General features: G+C 40.7%; 3 protein-coding genes across 3 annotated transcripts in view; 2 read left to right on the forward strand and 1 right to left on the reverse strand.

Annotated features, from left to right (window-relative positions):
• The window catches only part of LOC118266081 (zinc finger protein 608), a 110,148-nt gene extending 89,916 nt beyond the window's left edge, over positions 1-20,232 (forward strand). Inside the window, 11 exon segments of the mRNA XM_035579435.2 lie at positions 8,158-8,281; positions 13,821-13,908; positions 14,210-14,933; positions 15,094-15,297; positions 15,437-15,550; positions 15,835-16,163; positions 16,391-16,571; positions 16,723-16,782; positions 16,941-17,264; positions 17,342-17,504; positions 17,849-20,232. Of these exon segments, the coding sequence (XP_035435328.2) occupies positions 8,158-8,281; positions 13,821-13,908; positions 14,210-14,933; positions 15,094-15,297; positions 15,437-15,550; positions 15,835-16,163; positions 16,391-16,571; positions 16,723-16,782; positions 16,941-17,264; positions 17,342-17,504; positions 17,849-17,910 (2,373 nt within the window). The 3' untranslated portion in view covers positions 17,911-20,232.
• LOC118268311 (putative nuclease HARBI1) lies at positions 400-1,992 on the forward strand. Its single transcript, XM_035582753.2, has 3 exons — positions 400-831; positions 1,031-1,308; positions 1,409-1,992. The coding sequence occupies exons 1-3, from the start codon at positions 620-622 to the stop codon at positions 1,990-1,992; spliced, it is 1,074 nt and encodes a 357-aa protein (XP_035438646.2). The 5' UTR covers positions 400-619.
• On the reverse strand, positions 1,990-5,320 carry LOC118267468 (myb/SANT-like DNA-binding domain-containing protein 4). Its single transcript, XM_050694992.1, has 5 exons — positions 3,241-5,320; positions 3,017-3,109; positions 2,810-2,887; positions 2,381-2,515; positions 1,990-2,224 (listed from the first exon to the last, which is right to left on the reverse strand). The coding sequence occupies exons 1-5, from the start codon at positions 3,647-3,649 to the stop codon at positions 2,007-2,009; spliced, it is 933 nt and encodes a 310-aa protein (XP_050550949.1). The 5' UTR covers positions 3,650-5,320; the 3' UTR covers positions 1,990-2,006.
• Positions 20,233-21,699: the final 1,467 nt, after the last annotated feature.

A 21,699-nucleotide genomic window follows, 5' to 3' on the forward strand; every position in this document is an offset into this window, starting at 1 on the left:
ACGACCCTCCGCTATGAGCGGACAGTCCGTCCGGTGGCACGCCTGATTGTGTTGCTTAATTATTATTTATAACTCGTTACCTCCTCTGATACGCTACTGGAAGTATGCATACGCTTTTATACCACATTACCACATGAATCAGAAAACAAATATACTTTATTCAGTTACAAATGTACGGAATGTCAGTTAGCCAAGATTTTTATTCAGTGCTTACGGTAAAATTTTAACGTTTTATCGTATTTCAATTCTTTATTTTATCTTATGAGTGTTTTATTTTAATTTACATAATTTATTGGAAACATGAAGCTTTGAAGGGAAACACGATAAAAAGGGCCTGATAATTATTTCCAGTGCTCACGGACCGCTTTCTTTACCTTTGAAAGTTCATTTAAATGATAATTTCCTCTACTAAGGGCCTCTTTCACCACCCTCGAGTAAAGTGCAAAGTAGACTACTCGTCGGTTAAAGTCCCCCGTAACTGCATGTGTCAATTTCACGACCCGCGAGTAGCACTAATCATATGATTAAAGTGACCCGTAACTTACTTGCCACCTCATCTGCCATTTAGCGAGTTTACTTGACGGATAAATTTACTCAGAGAGTTTGAATTTGCTTAAAAATGGATTTATTTGATTTAATTGATCACCAATTGGATTATTTAGACTATTCTACGCTGCAACGGACATCGAGGGTTCGTGTATTTAAACCCCGTGTTGATTATTTTAACGAATTGGATGAAACTGAATTTCTGGCTAGATTTCGTCTATCAAAGTGTACTGTGAACCAAGTACATAATTTAATAAAACATAAAATAATGTCTAAAACGCAAAGGTGAGTACCTACATGTTATTTATTTAATGAACAATTACTATAGAAAACCTATCAAATCATATTATTACCGCCTAAAAGAAATAAAAAAACCTTCGGCTACTACACGTTAAAAATAAAGAATATTATGTTATGTCAGTAACCTACCTACGTAATTACTTATACATAAATATATACTTACTTAAAAATATCCTGATTTCAGAAATCATGCAGTTTCGACAGAAATAAGCCTACTACTAACGTTAAGATATCTCGCTACTGGATCCTACTTAAGAAGTGCTGCTGATTTTTGTGGTGTCAGCCCACCAACAGCAAGCCGCATTGTTAAGAAAGTTACTGAAGCAATCGCGCAGTTACGACCAGTTACGATAAAGTTCCCTGACAATATAAGTACTCTGCAAAATGGTTTTTATCAAATCGCAAGATTCCCTAGGGTAATAGGAGCTCTAGATTGTACCCATGTTACAATACAGTCCCCCGGTATGTTATATTTCTGAATTCAATTAAATAGTGTGTATATAATTGCAACCTACATATGTACATGATTGCAATGTAATTCCAAACCTACTTGTCATTTCAGGAGGCGATTCAGCTGAAAACTACAGAAACAGAAAATCTCATTTCTCAATAAATGTTCAGGTGGTTTGTGATAGTCAATTAAGATGCTTGGACATTGTGGCAAGATGGCCAGGTTCTGTTCATGATCAAACTATTTTTAATAATTCTTTTTTGAAGCAAAGATTTGAAAGTGGACAGTTTGGTAATAGTTTGATTCTCGGTGATAGTGGATATGAATTAAAACAATATCTTTTGACACCCTTTCTCAATCCATCATCCCCAGCAGAAAATTTATACAATGAAGCACACATACGGACAAGGAATACTGTTGAAAGGTGTTTTGGTGTATGCAAAAATAGATTTCCTGTCCTCAGGCGACAAATAACTTTAAACTTAAATAGAGTTCAAGCTATAATAGTTGCCTGCTTTGTACTTCATAATATTGCAATTGATGCAAATGATAGGAACTTTGAGGACTATAGCGACTCACATATTGAGCCTCACGAGGAAAACTTAGCACTTAGCGGTTCAGATTTTAATAATAACACCAGGAACAGACTGGTGCAAGAATATTTCTTACCATTATTAAATAATAATACATTATAAATAAAAAATCACATTTATTGAAAATTGTTTTTTAATTTCATTTTGTATTCTTCCTCCTTCCATTTCCGCTCTTTTTCTTTAAATTCTGCCTCCTTCTTGCGTTCATTTTCTTCAAACTCCCATACCTTCTTCTTTTCTAAAATTTCCGCTTCCAAGAACTGTTTTTGAAGCTGAACAAGCTCTAACTTTGCCTTGGTTAGTTCATCGAATAAATGATTTGTTTGTGAATTTCCTGTAACAAAAACAGTATTGAAATAAAAACAGAAATAATAACACATGACTACTTATTAAAGTACCTTTACTCTGCACCTAGTAAGATACAGTAACAGCAGTTTTGGTGTCTACCATACATATGTATAAATTTAATGCAATTCTATAATTGTCTTACCAATCAGTGCAGGATGCTTCTTGCTTCTTAAATTCTTCCTGCTACTGACGTCCCATTTGGTTTTTGGTGACCGTTGTATAACGCTCTTCCTTACAGGAACACTCTTCCTTACAGGAGTGTCTAGTAAAGCTTTGTCTGTAACAGAAATAATAAATTTAATAATAATAAAATTTATTTATTTAGACAACTGCGATCCACAAAATTACAATAAGGAATACAATTAATAAGATGTAATCTTTTCTATATAATATTATACATGCTGTTTGACTCATGTACATGTTATGTTCATGTAATGTTTATAAAAAAAATACCATGTCTTATAAGTACTCATATTATGACATGATTGGTATAGACTTGCTATAGCGGCCAATAAAATAATCTAATTATGTTCTGATGTCAAGTTTGCAAAAGAATGTCAAGTTTACATACCACTTATGTTTTGTGCCGTGTCTGCACTGCTAGTGGATGGTTCACAGATATCTTCCACGGCTTCTAGCATCAAAACTTCTGTAAAAAAAAGGAAAGCATTAACACTAGGCAGGTGGAAGTAATCATGATATTTTATAATTGATGATTATGTACAACAGGCATATAGTAATTATATAGATATGAATAGGTATGACTAAAGATGCTCACGGTTTTGTGTATCTCCACTTTCTTCAACCTCTGGGACATCTACAAGGGAAATCTCAGCAACTTGTAGAGATTCCTTAGGAACATTGATGTTATCTGTAACAAAGCATTAAAACCATATTATAATTATCTATATTTAAATAAATTATTATGAACTTTTGTATAGATAGGTACAAATTCGAATTACAAGATTTTATAACTAAGGACATCATTACCATGTAACTTACCTTGATTTTCTTGAATTATGACATCGGAGTCATAAATGCTTTGCATGCCGTCTGTGCTCAATGAAATCAAACTCTTGATTTGCTCCTCTACGTTGTCTAGTGGAGGCGCCGTGTTGCGGCCACCTCCAGTACGGTAGAGCTCCGAGCGTATTGCAGCAGACTTTTTTCTTACCAAACGTTTGAGGCCCTCATATTTAACTTTTAAAGTTTTTGTGGTTCTAAATGTGCCCCCAGATAGAGCATTAAATTCCTTTTGGATGTCTTCCCACGCGGCTTCTTTCATCTTCCATGTGGAAGCATCACTCTGTTTATTTTCTAAAACAGATTTATGCTTCTGTATTAGAGACACCAAAATGTCTCTCTCGTGCAGAGAAAAGTTTGCACTCCTATCTCGCTTAACTTTTTCCATTCTAAACACTAAATAATAGCCGGAGAATTCGGATAAATAAAAAACCTAAGCACAACAACAACAAACAATAGACGCACACGCAAGTCGCAAGTGACAGCTAAAGCGGCAACGATGACGTCTGACAAGTAACGGTGACGTAATATTGAACGAATGCAATGTACGATTTATGACGTCATTCACTTAACCGGCAAGTAGTTACTCAGAGCTTTAATTTCGTTTGTGAAATTGACAAAAGTTACTCGTAAGTTTTACTTGCCAAGTAACGTTAATCGACAAGTAACTACTCAACACTTTACTTGGAGATGGTGAAAGAGGCCCTAAGAGGGTTAAGGCGCTGCAGATTTCCTCGCAGTTCTCGGTACAATTAGCCTTATCCGTACCTAATTTCTTTCGCTTCTTTTCTTGGCAGAGTTCTTATAAGTCGTAACACTGATGTGTTCTAGCCCATTAGCTGACACGAACACTCTTTGTCGCCACTTATTCCGCATAGCAGAAAATTAATGTTCCGTCTCGGGTAGGTGGTGTATAAACAAGATGGTGGGTGGCTCCGCCCCGGTATTTATTGCTTCTGGCACGCCGCGAGCGGCCCATCCACCAAGCTGCCATAAACGCGAGCACTAAAACGTGCCATTTCCCTAAATTATTTTAATGACGTATGTTCCCTCGGTTTAGTGGATTGTAATTCGGTTACACTGTTGGGAATCGCTTCCCGTGCTCCAGTGGACGTATCCGTTGCCAAATATTCACCAGTTTGTGAGATTCAACCGTGATTTGTCATGGCCGACCGCGCGGAAACTAAATTGTTACAAGTTTTGGAAACGATACTGTTATGAGTCAGTGTGCGGATAGAGAGGAACACAGGATATTGTTTCAATTCATTGAGCATCTAGGATGGCAAATGTCTTTACGCTTTTTTCGAATCGATTCGTATTAGTAGAAATGATGAACTGATTCTACTTCCAATTGTAAGATCTCTATATGGCTCCTTTCAGTATCTTATTCGTACCGGGGCATGCCGACGCGCTCATTACACTGTACGCTCGGCACGCTCTTTTGTTCATGTCAGTTGTGAATTGATTTACTCGCTATTGTGTGTTGTGGCGGCACTGGCATGCGGCACCGACAGCACTGCACTGCCGCTACACCTCCGACTCTTGTATGCGCTCGATATGCCTGTTGGCGCGCACTTCACCTCGTTTTTATTGAAATGTAAATTCTGAGTCCCGGTAATAAAGTTTTTTTTCTAAAATTCTGTTCATGAGGCAAGTTCGTTTGTCAAGATAAAACGGCAGCTGCTCGGGTCCGACCCCTCTTGTTTGCAGTCAACTAGCGGGAGAGCATTGAGCCAGCGTTCATAACTTCGGCCGAGCGTCCCCTCCGCGTCGCATACAATACCTCCCTCTCGACTGGCTCAACTTGTAACGTTCACGCCGTCGTCCATAAAGGATTTAATAGCGATACGACGTGTCGAAATATTAATATGTTTCGAGCATTATCGTTCTAAACTAGTATTGTCGCCGAGCTTGAGTAGCGGTCGCACACCGCGGTCGAGTGAACTCGAGTGCCGCTGTCGGTGGGCGTAAGACTATCGCACATTTGTCATTCGACTAACAATAAAGCGTTTAATTTTATTTATAGGCGTCGCGTGGGCATGATTTAATCGATTATTTGCTGTTATCGCAGTTGAGATATTCAGCTGGTATGACTTCATCGTGGAAGATCGGATTATATTAGCGTGAATTACATAGTTAATGTACTGAAGTAACGAGTTCTTAATTTGTAAATTATAACGTTTAACTTCCGATTAACCTTATTTTCTTAAATCCACGTGCAATTTTCAATGAGAAACTGTTACATCTCATATTTTTTGAGATAGCACGATTCTCTGTAGCATCGTTATTGGAGCGCATATTCAATCCACTTCGTCATTGTTAGAAACTGAAACGTGAAAAGATTATTGCTTGACTATAATATCTGTCGATTCACATAAAATTTTGTTATTTTTCCAAAAGTACTCGTCGGAACGACATCTCTCGGATTCAACGCCAGAGTGCTTTAGTTCGCAATTTGTGATGCCATTAACCGTGTGCGTGAGCGAGACGGGCGATGGTGTCGCACCGTTCTCATATCGGGCGCTGAATGTAAATGGCTTCATTTGATTATGTTCTACGCCGTAAACGCTCTTTGAATTTATGCAATCCCGGCGAGTTGGTACCGCGGTCGACTCAACAAACGTTACGATTTTCCGGGGAGATCGCTATGAAAAATATAATATTCAAGAGTCCCACTTCGATCTTTTGTTTTTTTGATTTGGCTTATCGTTACCGTTTACAGTATTGTTTGCGAAAAAAAGAGATAACTTTTTAGGAATACATTCCACAGAATCTTATATATGATTATTATCCATAATATGATTAGTATGTACTGTGCTCTACGTAACTTTCATTATTTTATTTTAGAAATACGTATTCAACTAAAAATGTCTACCTACTTCTATTTTTGTTAACCTATTTTCAGTCGAAGATAAAATACAATTGCAACTGAAACTACATACATTATTAATTTGTTCATACCATTATCGGGGCAAACAAGCAATTAACATTTTAATTACACATGTATTTACCTCAATAGTAACATTTGTAAAGTAATTTCAACATAATTCGTGCGAACAGTATCAAATTAATATAACGGGAACAATAAGTTTTAATTAATAACAGTTGGGCGTGCGGTGCGGCGGTGTGCCGGCTTGGAGCGTACCATTCGATATCAAATTGATTAATTAATCATACCTACGCCGACCTACTCAACATGTGATTACCGCATGAATATTTTGAAGACTTTTGTCATTGTTTGGAATATGTTATCAAATATATTATCTTGTCTTTACTTAACGACTAAAAAAACGTTTTATTATTACTGCGGTAGGTCAAGATTAGCTGACCAAAGTCCGAGCCTGTTTACCTATCATATTATTTAAAGTTAAACATTTTATGATAATGCGATGTTTTATTTTTAAGTCTTAACATGTATGTCGCCGTAATGTAGCTTTCCATGACCATTGTCTAACGCAAGCAAACAATTACTAATAAAAATCTAACACAAAAAACCTTCTTTCACATTTAAACTTTAGCAGAAATACAAACAATTTCAGGCGAAGTGAAACACGTACCCATCATATCTACTTACTCCATAATTCGTTGAACCATAACTGTTTAAAGTACCTACAAACATTACGCCAGCTTTACTAAAGCAAATTAAAACTCAATAACGAGATTTGATTTATAGTGGCAACACGGAATGTGTTGTTAGCATATAACAGAATAACAGAACGCAGGAGTAACAGCCAGTTATTAGAGATACGTTCACTCGCTCAATTACCATTCACCATTCACTCTACGTTCATCGAAATAGCGGGAAGTATTAGGAACGAACGAACAGCTTCAGTGAACTCGCGTTTTAAAAAAGTTCGAACCACACGAAACATAATAAAGTACGTGTCATTCGTTTTAAAGTAGTGACAAATGACTACACTCCCACGTTTCATCAGTTACGTTTAGTTGCACGTCGAAGAGATATTTGAAATTGAAAAAAAATATTTACGTAGATAAAAATAGAACGTAACACTAGATTTTGTAAATAAGAACATGTATATTGTATTGTATATGTTGCGAATTTCTAATATTTGATGAACTTCACACGACACACGTTTTCCGCAAATATTTGCATGAATAAATTGTTTTCTTTTAATAAATTAATAAGCATAAACCTAATTTCCTGTCATATTTCCACATAAAGATTCCAAGAAAAATAATTAAAAAGTCCGTGGTTTACCGTATAAGCATGGTCACAACACAAACGCTCTACATTTTTTCTGTCAATAGTATTTGTAGGAGAAGAAGCATTTGAAATCAATGCGTTCTATTTTTAAATTTTTAATATGTCATGTGTCATGAATGTAGGTAAAATTCGATCGACATGATAGCCATTTTGTTTTTAAACCTCCCTTTTTACGACGAATAAATAATTTACTGAATATAAAAATAATACAGACCACCGCAAAATTACCGAAGGCATTCAATTTCTCTTAATAAATCCTGTTTAATTAAATGCGGTCAGCCCACAATTGGATATTTATTTTAAACTCTATTTCGTTGTATTTTATACAGCAGTATAATTGTGCGGAGTGCCAATAAATTACTACTGTTTTTAACATGTTTGCGGTTGCATTATTATTTATTATTTCGAGAGGTACATAGCATACGTTTATGTTCATAATTAACGTTTAATCATTGTGTTTTATGCTCTGTGTTTTCCGAATTTGTTTTGGGTTGTAAATATGTATCGCAAATGTAACTAAATATTTTGTCAAGTGTGTATTATAATGTGGAACACGTCACTAACCGATATGACTGTTTAATGTTGTGTTATCTTTTACTTTAAAGCGTTATTATTTTCTTTCTTTCTATCTCAAAAATATGATACTTATAAAAATGCTTGTTTGTTCACAGGAAACTGCAGAAGTATGCGTGGGGACGTCGGTCGGCACGATCACGGAGCCAGACTGCCTGGGCCCCTGCGAGCCTGGTACCTCGGTCACGCTGGAGGGCATCGTGTGGCATGAGACGGAAGGTGGTGAGTTGTTACTAGCGCACGAACGCAATGCACCGTAACGCGCTCATCCCATACACTCTGCACGCTTATGCACGCCTGGTACCTCTACGTACAAGCTTCGCAATTCATTATCAATTCCATAACAATCATGCTGCATATTTACATTATTAGGGTTCAAATTAATCACAAGATTGTGAAAATGAAAACAAATATGACGTACGTAAGTCACTAATTAAGTTATTGTAGCGTATAATAATAATGGAGGCAAATTGTTCGCTGATAAAGTTTCGTTCAATATTGGCATAACACTGATTAAACGATCCGAAAGCCTCTTAGCATTATTACAATGAAGTTTCTGATATCTGACCTCAATCCAACCTTTGTATAATTGAATCGATTCAAGATAATAAAAATATTGTTAAGTATTCCATTCCAAGTGCATTAACTCACGGTTTTAGTAAATCGTCTTCTGTGAACAGAGCAATGGATGACGAAATTTCAAACATGGGTTGGGAAGCCATAATGAATTCGGAGAAATAGGGTTCGGCAGTAAATAACGCCGGGTATTTTAGGTCGGCAATAAATGTTTATGGACATAGTTCCAAATATTTATCAAAATCGATATATTAAAGTTTTCCTCCACATGTAAGTGACAGACACTTATTGTAATACAAATAACCAGTATTCGAATTTATTTTTATCTTGAAAATCTTGCATGTAAAATAAACACTATCTAATAAAACGTAGCCTTGGTTAGAGCTCCTAAAAATAAACGTAAAAGTACGTAATTAACGTCAATATAGAAATAATAAAAGGCCCCATAAAGCATGCAATTAAGAAGTCCACTTACAGAAGCGATATTAATATATTTACGACACCTGGCTCGCCGATTATGATTACCTACCAATCATAACTCTTGAAAGTCTACAGTTTTTTGTCGCTCGTCATTCGTATTTCACGACGACTATAATCATCTCGTCCTTTCTCAGTGTTTAAATTTATTTATAACTTACAATCCCGAACCGGGTATTAATATTAAAATATTCATGGCCACATAAAACAGTGGAGTCAATGAGACTCCCTACATAATTACTGGCCGCTTATTAGCCGGAGATAGCATCGCGGAATATATTTAATAACCCCGCTGAACCAATACGAGAACCTTTACACCTTTTATGCTCGCCTGGTAATAAAATGTCCCGCAACTCTTTAGGATAAGTAAATAAATGCCAAAATGGCCGGTAATCTCATTTACATAAATTATTATTATGTTTGCGATGAAATCAATTCTCCTTGTGAACCTTTATTTATTACTTATTTTATTTTCGGGATTCAGACATTCAATTCAAAGTTAAAGCAATTCGATTACTCGGCCCGAATAGAATCCAATCATGTAATCGCAGGGATTTTATGATAACTGGTTTAATTTTAGCGTGATATTAATTTTAGAACGTCGTTAAAGGGGATCAATTTAATGCTTATCCATAAGACGTGGTCGTCCATCATTAAGATGAAAATAAAACAGACAATGTAATACGAGAGCACACGTCCCGATCCCGAGCGCCATTAGAGGGCCAGGCCACGCAACACAATGCCGCTCCCCCGTAGCCTCTCGTAATTATTATAAAACACGATAATAAATCACCATCTGCTCGCTTCTGTTGCCACTTTCCAAATTTATCCGGCCGATGGACGCGCGCGGGGACTGCGGTCGCGGGGAGGCAATTCACGCCCTTCCTCTTCAAGCTTATTTATTTTCGGCTAATGGCGCCGAGGAGCTTACGGAAATTAAATACTGTTTACTGTGCGACTCCAACCGCGTTATAATTTTATTACAAACTCACGTGTAAAATAATTGAGTTTTATGAAGTTTTCTCATTTACTTACACGACGCGGCTCTAACCGCAGGCACTCGGAATTAATTCTCCATAAGTCTTAAAGTCCGGAGTGTATCGAGCGGCATCTGCTGCTCGGCTACCGCTCAAAAAATGTCCTCAGAGACAGGTTTACGAGGCTGACTCGTACAGCGTACAGCGTACAGCGCTGCGCTGTGTACGTCGTGTACGTGCTAACAATTAAGCGGAGGCTACCCAGTACACACCGCGTTGCATTCCATTCCACTAATTAGTGGACGTATTTTAATATTTATGCTTCGTTTTCGAGATTCGGTTTATGTCTCTTTTATGGAGCGTATTACGGAGCATTTTGTATCCGACACATAATAAGTATACGGCACAAGTTTTTGTGGGGAACATCGAACATGTTGAGCGGGTTCATCGCTTTCCGGTGTTCGGTGTTTTCATTTCATTTTAAGAGGTAAAGTTTAGTCGCTGGTCGGTACCATTGAGTGGATGTAAATGAAACCGTCGGAACTTTGTTTGTCTCGGTGTGGGAAACAATGGGCAGGTCTGATTAGTGCCGCGCCGCGCCGGACCAACGCGTTGCCGCCTTGCCGCGCGGCCTCACAGCGCGCCCACTGTACTATTGTGTGATTATTAACTCAATAGCTTTAGTTTACTCAATAAAAAGTTTAAAAAGTGAAAAAAACAAAACAATAAAAGTATGTTTCTTTAATGATTCATTTTCATAAGGCACGCAATATAAAATATCGCGTGCCTCAGTAACGGGGTATAGTATAATCTCCAAGTTTAAGATTAACTTTGTAGAGTGCGACTTATACAAATATTGACGTAGGTAGAGATTTGTGAGCGAGCAAGTTAGCGAGGGGTGTCGGGAACAAAGCGGGCCGGCTGGGGTGACGCGGCGAGGGGGCGAGGGCACGACAACTATTAGGCCGTTGATTACCGCGGCCGAGGTGTAATTAGCACCATCTAAATGAACCTATTTCAGTCCGCTGCTTTCCTGGTAAAATGATCAGCGACTTTATCAAACGATACCCGGATTAACTGTGGTTTGTTATGAAAACTGAGAATATTTATGCGTTGTCTGATGCGTTTGTGAAGGAGTGAAATATTGCACGTCGTGTACTTGAAATATTATTTTGTAAGAATGTAAGATTGACGTAGAATGTTGTACTGAAAAATAACTGCATTGATATTTTATGTATTTGTAAATACATTAAATAACAAACAGTGACATAGATAGAGTATGTCACAGTAACTCCAAAAATCGACATCGCATGTCTAAAATCGTTACCTAGTTTCGCGCACGTATGACAAAAATATTGATGTTGAAGCTATTTGAACGTTCCGTCCCCCTGTCGTTAGCAACAGTAACAAGTAACAAGTAGGTAGGCAGAGGCAACACGCGGTTGGGCCATTAGCGACGTTCCAACAAATCGAACGATTACACGCAGCAAACAGTGGACCGACGATCTCTAATTTAACTTTTCCGTGACCGGTCGGCCGTATTCACAATTTACAAGGGGATTTCAACCCCTAAATAATAAAAGTGCGGCGCGCACCCAACGATTTCCTCTAGGAAGTTGCGAGCACCATCTGCTCGAGCTACTTTTTAAATATTTCTGACAACCTGGTATTCGTTTTATTAGTTGGCTCCGTGCGATGGTTTCCGTATTTGTTCTCACTTTATGGCGTGCGGTTTTATATTCACACTGCGAAACTACGAGCTACGAGCACATACTACATACATATTTTCGTTTTTTCACCGAGAAATTTATATGCGTAAACGTAGCGTGCGAACGTTATAAATGATTTACACGTTCACAATAGAAAGCAAACACGAGATTTAAAACATAAATAACCGCAGACAACAAAGTGGTGGCACACAGCGGCGGTTCAATAATAAACTAATCATCGCGGCCATTGTCTCATTAGTCACAGAGCACGTCTCCTGGATACAATAACTCCACCATTTTATGCTAATGGCTTATAGAGAAATGCTTTATGTGTTCATTGTTTTGTGGAACAATAAATAATAAGTAACAGCCGCCGAGGAATTACATTACATTACACAGACGACTTATCAATCTATCTTATTTCTGTTTTACATTTTATTATTCCACGAAACAAGTTTATTTTTAAAGTCTGGCTATCAATTTATTTGGGATAATGTTTTTGAAAGTTAACGCAATGTTTCTTATTATAATAAAACTTGAATACAAATAGCGAATTTGTTCGTAATACCATTGTTTACTTTAGCCGGTTCAATGAAGCCATTTGGTTTGAAACTTGGCTTACTGGAGTGTAATCTCTCTCTTAGATCAATTTTTCTTTTGTGTGGTAAATTTAATTGAGGCAATAAACTATTTCGAGCCTCACAATACACGCACTGTTACGAACGGCGACCAACGGACGGGTCGTGGCCGTAATCGTACGCCCGAATGTGCGGTCAATTTAGTTATCACGTAATTCTAACAAAAATGGCCGCTGTAAAGCTAGCCGCAATAGCGTACGGCCGGTAGTGGCGCATTTAGCCTGAAACAGGCGGCGGGAGCATCACCGCTACCACAATAAATCAGATTTCACAGTCATTTACTAACAATGGTATTGCACGCTTCACAAATTAAAATATTTGCCACAAACGCGCATACGTTTGCGTGCGTGTCAATCATTGCCCAAATATATTGAAAGCTGCGGACGTAGTCAGTAGAGTGTACATGTTTACTATCGTACAGTAGTTGTGTATGTTTATGTGTCTCTGTCAGTAGACTAATGTAAACTTCTTCAGTGTACATCATAAATTCGTGCAGCGCGCGGCCAAGCTATAAAACGTATTAATATGCTGCAAACAATGTTAGTATGTGAGATCATAACTTATGAGACGCGCACTGCGCGGGTACTCCGCTCTACGAAACTGTTGTTGGCAGCCGAGAAATATGGCGCTCCGCTGTAATGGAACCTATTTCACGATATAAAACTAAATAATACATGTTTGCGAACACATGTCTGCGGACCGCCAACTAAATCTCATTAAACTACTTCGCCGTTTAAAAAGATACGTAGTCATTTACAATTCAACGAGACCGCTACATAAAATCGAGTCAACGAAAAAGCTCGCCAGGGATTAAAAAGGGATTGTCCGGGCTCTCACTTTTATCTCAATTTGTTACTCTTGTTTACGAAAAACATTTTGAGGACAAAGAGAAGATTAAATCGCTCTGAATTACAATAAGGTCCTAAAACGCGGGCCGCGGTAGGTGATATTATAAATTCACAATGAGCCTTTGGTTTATGTAATAAAATTGTGACAGCGGAATGTCCTTTAAAGGCGAAAAAGTGTCGCGAATAGAGGGGTGAAATTGATTAATTAAATTTGCATAAGTTGGCACGCCAGCGCGATAAACTGGCGAGGTGAGGTTCAGCGGAGCCCGGAGCCGGGGCAGGGGCGCGGGGCGCGGCCTGCGGCGCGGCTAAATATGCGGCGGAGTCACGTCCGCGTCTCCAGCATCCCCAATATGCAAATGAATGCTCCCGCGTGACAAATTGGATCCGAGGCTGCCGTCGCCGCCGATAACTTCACTGCACCAATTTCGTTAAAGCCGTATCTTCTTACACAGTTTAAAACTAATCCCATTAAACGATTGACGGAACACGTATACAAGAAGCCGTATATTTATCGCGCCGTGATATTGTTACAGGTGTACTCGTAGTGAATGTGACGTGGCGAGGGAAGACTTACGTCGGTACCCTGCTGGACTGCACGCGACACGACTGGGCGCCACCGCGGTTAGTATTTATGCGACTCTGCGTTCTAACTCTAATGTGCACGAGCGGGGAATACTAATGCCGCGGGAATAACGCGCAACCAGTGCCCAATCTGTTACAAACACTCTGTAATGGACGTGCTCAGTCACGTATGTCTAAAATGAGTCACAAAAACGTGAGCAGAAATTCCTCAATGGAGAAACACCAGGAATATATTTTGTTAAATAATGATGCCATTGATATTCATAGGTTTCCACAAGCGCCCCAACTCGATCGCTGTAAGGTTAAATATCATAAATAAAGTTATATTGTATTTCCACAGGTTTTGCGACTCTCCTACGGAGGAGTTGGATGCACGGACGCCCAAAGGTCGTGCAAAACGAGGTCGCGGCGCAGCGCCGACTGACATGACTAACTTTACGGAGACAAGGTCCTCGGTACATAGTAAACTACGGAATGGCGGCGCAAAGGGTAGAAGAGCACTGCCTTCTCCAACACCCTTTACGCCTCCGAGACCTGACTCAAAAAGAAAACGCACTTCGGAAGCGGAGGAGCGACCTCCCACGCCGAAGGCTAAACGTCCGCCTCCCACACCGTCTTCCCCTCCACCAGATCCCGTCCTCCTTGAATGTCCAGAGCCAAACTGTTCAAAGAAGTACAAGCACGCGAATGGACTCAAGTACCACCGGTCCCACGCCCACGGCTCTCCAGACGACGACGACAAGGACGGCTCCAGCTCTGAGCTGGAGGAGCCGGCCACGGAGCCCGCGTCGCCGGCGCGGCCGCCGTCCGCGCCCGCCACGCCTGCCACGCCCGTGAAGTCGCCGACACCGGTCAAATCACCCGACGCTAAGGTAGACAAGTCGCCGGAGAAGTCCCCAGAGAAGCCCGAAGTGGACGCGGAGTCGCCGCAGCAGCCCCGGTTCGCCGAGGAGTTCATCACGGCCTCGGAGCCGCCCGCCGCCGTGGACCGGCCGCAGACTCCGCCGCAGCCACCTGCCACGCCGCCCGATGCGTTACCCACAATGCAACCTACACAGTTTAAGGTAAACACTAATCTGTTACATAAATACATAATAAATCAATACTTAATTCAAAGCTCTGCGTGTCTGGTGTTGGTTTATGTGCTCTAGCACTTTGGATGACCATTGTACTAATTTGGGTGAAACAACAACGTGTATATATATGTTATTTGTTGTTGTGCAGGTGAAGCCTCGGTCAGCGCTAATGGCGGAGGAGCGGAAGTCGACAGAGTCCCCTGCGGAGGAGTCCCCGGGCAAGCGGCGGGCGCGGCGGTCTCCGACGCCGGGCGTGCGGTCGCCGGCCTACTCCGACATCTCGGACGACGCCGCGCCGGCCGACGCACCGCCGGACGACCCGGCGCACCGACCCTTCCCAGTCTATCATCAGGTACCACTCATTTAATACAAATATAAAATGAGCTCGTTCAAAAGAAAATAAACGTGAGCAGTTCCATTTGTAAAATAATTGGAGTGTTAAATCTCTTTTAGAATGTGAATGAACTGACGCGTGAACTAAATTATTTCAGTTCTATGGGCAGCCGTCGTACATGCCGCCCTCGCACCCTCCTCCCGTGCCTCCTCAGTCCTCGGACAAAGGCAAGGATGATCTCTCCAAAGGAGACCCCAAGGGTGACATGAAAGTAAGTACCTACCTCTTGTTATGAGAGCTAGCGATATCGTGTTAAAAAGAAGTTTATAGCAGTGACTGCGCTAATAGAGTTTTTGTAAATCATATTCATTCGTTGAAACAAAGTGTTGTGATTAAATAGTCTCTAATAAATTACTGTTGCTTAATTAACAATGCAGACTTTCTAATTTTCTACATACTTTATAACATGCTTTGTCCAAAATTCAGTACGAACAATAAATACATAGCAATAAAACAAAACATAATTCTAAATCAAAACTAATCTTAACTTTCCAGGACGGCAAACCAGACAACGGACCTCAAAAAGTGTTACCGCAACACTTCTACCCTTACAACTATGTTCCAAACTTTCCGTACAACGTGGAACCTGGTGGGCCACCTCCAGGGCCTCCGTTAGACGACAAGAGCAAAGACAGCGACCGGTCGAAGACCACCCCGAGCCCACTAGACAAGAACAAGCAACAACGCCCGCCCGACGGCAAGGAAAACCCCGCGCGGCCCAACGATAACCATCAGATACTGAAGGAAAGCATCGAAATGAAGGCACAGATGGGACCCTACGCCTTCCAGAGACCACCACACGCGAGAGAAGAAGAATTGAGAAGGTTTGTGACTTTATCAAACCCATTGCTTCTAGTTTACCTACAATGTACCTATAACCTGGGTGTCTTCAAAGCCCGAGTGAATAGGTTGCTAATGAGGCAGACGTGCTCCATCGTAGGCCACATGATCACTTACCATCAGGTGAGATAGCGGCCAAACGTCGTCCCATTTAACCGCAAAAAAAAGAATGTCTCAAGATCTACGACTAACCAACAATCACTGTTTTCAGGTATTACATGAGTTTAGATCAGAGAAGAAAAGAGGGAGGCAATGACCCGAAGCCCCCCGGGCTGGCGGCGGGGGCCAGCGGAGCCCCGGCCGTTTTAGGGGGCCTATAGCCTTCCCGATAAATGCACCCACACAAACAGCCTGCCAAGGACAAAGACGATAAGCCCAAGGAGGAGGTCAAGGTAACTATACATTGGAATTGTCGAAATATATTAAATAGTATACCAACATTATTTGAAGTACCGGCAGCCGTCTCGCAACTTTGAAATGAACAGTCTTTTCCCAACGAAGTCAGTTGGGAGTCGGCTTGTTGTTAACATAAACTAATTTTAGACGGAGCCACTGCCGGCTGAGCTGCACTACCCAGCCTATGGCAGAGACCGATACCCTAAGGTTAGATAGACCAGATTGTTTACACGCGACTACGAGGGAAGTTACGTTTATTGCGCTCGTCACACCAAGCACTCGTCGCCGCAATAACCGTTACTCCGTAGTTTGCAGAGGTCTTGTGATTAATGTACTAACTCCGCTTCCGCTTACATTGTCTGCAGGTGAAACAAGAAGGCCAGAAGCCGACGACAGAGACGCAGGGCCCGCCGCCCCCTCCCACCTCACAATACTACCTCCCGCCGTACATGCAGCCCCCTCACTACGGGGCGCTACCCTTCGACCCCGTGTATCGAGCACCACTGAGCCCCATGCTCCATAGTTTCGGAGGTGGATGGACAGTACCACGGTACCACGCGCCCGAGGACCTCTCCAGGCCCGGCGGTGCGGGGAAACTGGACCTCATGCCAGGAGTCGGCGGCCCTGGCAGTGGACACGGTCCCAACTTCGCGTATGGTGGTGCTCCACACAAAATACATGAATTACAAGTGAGCTGATCTTTTGGTTGCCTTTTAATACAAGTGTCGGGAGTCGTGGGTGGGTAGTGACGTCCGTACTGTTGCAGGAGCACGCCAAGTCCCCGGCCAGCAAGCCCCGCGCGGACGCGCCGAAGGAGCCGGCGCCGTCCCCGCGCTCCCCCCGCTCGCCGCCCCCGCAGCGCCACGTGCACACGCACCACCACACGCACGTCGGCCTCGGGTACCCGCTCTACCCGCCGCCATACCCTGGTCAGTACCTCACCACTAACTCTACTCACTTGCTTTGTAATCCGTAGATCACTTTTAAATGATATAATACCTCACCTACTTCCTTTTAACTGCTTTCTTTCTCTCTACTAACTTGATTAATACCCCTTCTAAGTTTGTGTTTATTCAATAATTGTTTGTTTGATCCGTATTTCGATTACGTCCACTCTACACCCCGGGCCTAACGTTGTGATGTGCTTGGTTGCAGGGGCCCGATAGCACACGGCGGACGAGCGGGCGAGCCCCGCCCGACCCGTGTAGCTAGAGTAGAGGGACGCTAGTCGGCCGGTACTGACCGAGACAGTAATGGAGGTTGTGTGTTGCAGCCGCGGCCGTGCTGGCCAGCACGCAGGCCGTAGTCAACTCCTTCCCGACGCCGCCCAAGTGAGGCGCGCGCCCCCGTCACGTGTAGTGAGCTGTGACTGAGCTGTGACAGCGCGCCCCCGCGCCCCTGCGCCCGCGCCCGCGCCCCGGGGCTCGCGAGACCGCGCGGACTGACTGTGACATTGTGACGATCGAACTTCGATAAAAAAGAAAACTGTAACTCTATGCCAGTAGCCATAATTTAAACACTGTGATCTCGCGTAACCCACAAATTGTGTATGTGATGTGCGCTTTGAATGTTATAGAATGTGTCCGGACCGATAGTTACCTATATAGTTGAGAGTGTTGTGTCGAAGACTCCCCGATGGATGTTGTGACGTGTCGCGGCGCGAGGACCTGGCGCCGCGCCTCCTGTTTATATGTTACTAGTGGAAGCACAAACTAGTTCTGTACATATTAGTGTTATGTGTAAAGTACCCTACGATTGTTAGTGTTCCATAAGGGTTATGTAATATAAACATCGAATTTTCCGATTCTCCCTCTGGGCATTGTACTGATGTTTGAAGCCCCCGTGTCTAAATTTATATCATTGCGAATACAGCCTAGTAAGATCTTTATTTATGATATCTGCATTCCACAAAACGAAAGCGAGTGTATCTAGGTTTAAAGTATAATGATAGTTAAGTTTTAAGTAATTTAGTGTAAGTTTAAAGGCGTCAATGTGATCATTACAATATGAGTCGTAGCGTGCACAAATCGTACTGTCTCGATATAGTGAACAATGACTTACATTATATAACTAGTAGAGCATCCTATAGATTCGTCGAGTGTTTCAACATCGATGTGCGTGTATGTATGTCAGGCTTTTAATCATAACTATAAAATGTCATAGTCCGATATTTGTCAATACAAGGGATTAGGGTTTCAGTACTGCACATTAGTTAAGAGCTGCATCCTCCTGTGTCCGACGACTGTAATATTATTTCCAAGCATTTAACGTACCATTGACTTCCTATTAGATTGTCTCAGGGAATATAATCTATTGTTTCGTAGTCTTCCAATTGGTTAACGTGGGAATACCTCGATTGTGTTGATGCATCTATTTTGTATTTTATATAAACTGAGGAGATGTTGTGTTTGGTTTGTGAGACTCGACTGAGGGAGACCCTGTCGGTTGCATTTCAACTCGAGTAGAGAAAACATTTATAAACACGTTGTAGAGAATTACATAAAATATTTGTAGTGATATGGTATTATTTTCATGACATTTTTAGTCAATGTACGCGCGTACCTGTTTCATATTAAATTAACAAAAACAATATTTTGTAAAAATGCGGGGCCTAACCTAAGTTTATATGGTATAAGCGAATAAGTCTGCGACAAGGAATTTCAGGAAACCAGTGACTTTTGATCTTATCTTGTTATTAAATACTGCTTCAAAGCAAATGCCTACTTAACTGTTTATAATTTGATTGGATAGATCGAAATAGGAACTAGGAAAGGTGATTGCGTTGTTTCAACATTAATTGATACTTAATTGGGCGGAAAGCAAAAATATTTTAGTTGTAAAATTCAGTTGAACATCATAATCAACTTTACCTAGGAAGAGTTCTTTAGTATTTGCAGATATTTCTAAGAAATTATTTGATAAAAAATATATTTTCATTAAAGTAGACAAAGAAATGTTGCATATTGGAAAATTTAAAAGCAATTTTATCTTATAAATTGGGCGATGATGCGATAATGTGACAATGTGAAGGCTATGTAACTCTGTGAGCGAGCACTAGGTGGTCGGAGTGTTGCCTGCGTGCAAGCACTGGCGCGATGACTACATCGTGATACTTAGCTGTGATTAAAGGCTATTTTGGAATAACAGAGCGGTTCCAAACAATGGCGTCCTGTTGACTAGCCATTAGTTCTGTTATGGGGCTCTTGCACTTACTATCACCGCCCAAGTGTTCAAATTAGGGGCTTTGTGGCAGTATGTGGTACCACATGATGATCACATATAGGATTTTAATAGTAAATAACGCGGGCAATTGACGATTGAGCGCGGGCCACGCCGGAGTGCATAGCATGTATAGAGCGCGTGCTGCCCGGGCCCATGAGATCTCAAGCGAGCGCTCGGTACATTGTCCACGGACGCATAGACTGATCGATCTTTTGTTTGTAACCCCGTTTGACCACGGACTTAATTACGCTTTCATTCATGTACCAACCGCGACTTGGTGCAAACTTGATCATTGTATTTATAATGTATCAATATTATATAAATGAACATTTGTGTATTTTTTTTTGATGTAACTAAAGCCAAGTTTGATTTTACTTAGAAAAGAATTCGAGACGTTGAAAAAGGAATAATAAAGATAAATTATTTCTTAAAAAATGTGTTTTATTTCCTGCTTAACATGTAACACGTAACACGTCAGTAAAATTAATGTTATAGTATATTGTCATGATTAATACATTATGCTTACGTTACTGTATTGTATTAATGACTAGGAACAACAGATTACAGCTAAATAATACGTACATTTCGCTTATTTATACAGGTACTACTAGGCAATATAATGCAACTTACATTTAATAATCAGTGCGAAATATTTAAAGTGCATTGGTAACTTAAATAATGAACAAGTTATAAATAATTTAAAGCTACTTAGGTATAATGTCGAATAAATTATACAGAATACTGTTTGCTAATGTAAAACTAAAATTATGCGAAATGCTTTATAATAATAAATGTGAGCCCATAAACATGTCAGAGTTGATTTGTTTAGTTACAGCAAACGTTATTATAACAATATTGTTCTGTTGGTATTAAGGTGGAGCGAACAGTCCGAGTCATTGCTAAAAACAATACATTAAAAGTATTTTTGGCGACAAAACATTAAAGCTCTGAGTATTTTGAGAAATATAATTTCATTTCGTGTAAAAAGTAGTTACTAACGTCACATAGTACGCATGAGTACGTTTTAAAATAATAGTTCATTAAAACGGTAAAATAAATTCGTGAAATATTAATGTTCCGTGCGGACAGTTGGCTTCGTGATGTCTCGTGTAAAATTCGACTCAGTGTCCGTGGAGTACAAAATTAATTATGCCTACTATTTTTGTGGCCAACTGGGCCGAACAATACATTATTATTTAATTTGCTGTGGTTAAGTGGGCCGAAAGTTTTGGCGACAAAATTTCATTAAAGCTCTGAGTATTTTGAGAAATATGGACAAAAGTCGGGGGTCGAAGGGGTCGATTCCCCTCCCCCAGTAGTCCATCGCAGCATCATCAATTTATTTCTGCCTCAGGCTGGATGGTGTGCGTTGATTTGCGGTGGTTTGTGATAGGAGGTAGCGGTTGGCGATTGTCTTTTTTGAAGTTAAAAGAGATTGATGTTTCATAATACGTAACGTTATACCTGTTATAGCTTAAGGTAGTGGTTCCCAACCGGTGGTCCGCAGAGAACAAAATATAACGACAACAACATATAAAGAAACGCACAAGACAAAGGAAGAAAGCGCACTTTACTTTCGTAACGGCTGTAGATACTGTATATAAGTAAAACAAAATGGTACCCACAAGGTAAATATTTGAAATTACTGAAACACTCTGTATCTGCCTGTATTGGATACTTTCGGCCCACTTAACCACAGCAAATTAAATAATAAAATCTTGTCCGCGAGACCAGTGCGTTCGGCCCAGTTGGCCACAAAAATAGTAGGCATAATTAATTTTGTCTGGTCCACGTGGCCCAGTTTATTGCCGCCCAGTTGATCACTGAGTCTAAAATTCTTTGGCGTCTGTTTGTGTTGCAGTACAAATTACAATATTGAACCGTGGTAAATACTAAAAACAT

This window comes from Spodoptera frugiperda, chromosome 7, assembly GCF_023101765.2.
Source record: "Spodoptera frugiperda isolate SF20-4 chromosome 7, AGI-APGP_CSIRO_Sfru_2.0, whole genome shotgun sequence".
Classification (NCBI taxonomy): Eukaryota; Metazoa; Arthropoda; class Insecta; order Lepidoptera; family Noctuidae; genus Spodoptera; species Spodoptera frugiperda.

What these genes read in the sequence shown, in the direction of transcription:
- LOC118268311 (XM_035582753.2), top strand. Translation starts at nt 620, where the DNA reads ATGGATTTATTTGATTTAATTGATCACCAATTGGATTATTTAGACTAT. An exon ending in ATAATGTCTAAAACGCAAAG is followed by an intron (nt 832 to 1,030) that starts GTGAGTACCTAC and finishes TCCTGATTTCAG; the next exon opens with AAATCATGCAGTTTCGACAG. An exon ending in TGTTACAATACAGTCCCCCG is followed by an intron (nt 1,309 to 1,408) that starts GTATGTTATATT and finishes TTGTCATTTCAG; the next exon opens with GAGGCGATTCAGCTGAAAAC.
- LOC118267468 (XM_050694992.1), bottom strand. Translation starts at nt 3,649, where the DNA reads ATGGAAAAAGTTAAGCGAGATAGGAGTGCAAACTTTTCTCTGCACGAG. An exon ending in CATAATTCAAGAAAATCAAG is followed by an intron (nt 3,110 to 3,240) that starts GTAAGTTACATG and finishes GCTTTGTTACAG; the next exon opens with ATAACATCAATGTTCCTAAG. An exon ending in CACGGCACAAAACATAAGTG is followed by an intron (nt 2,516 to 2,809) that starts GTATGTAAACTT and finishes TTTCTGTTACAG; the next exon opens with ACAAAGCTTTACTAGACACT.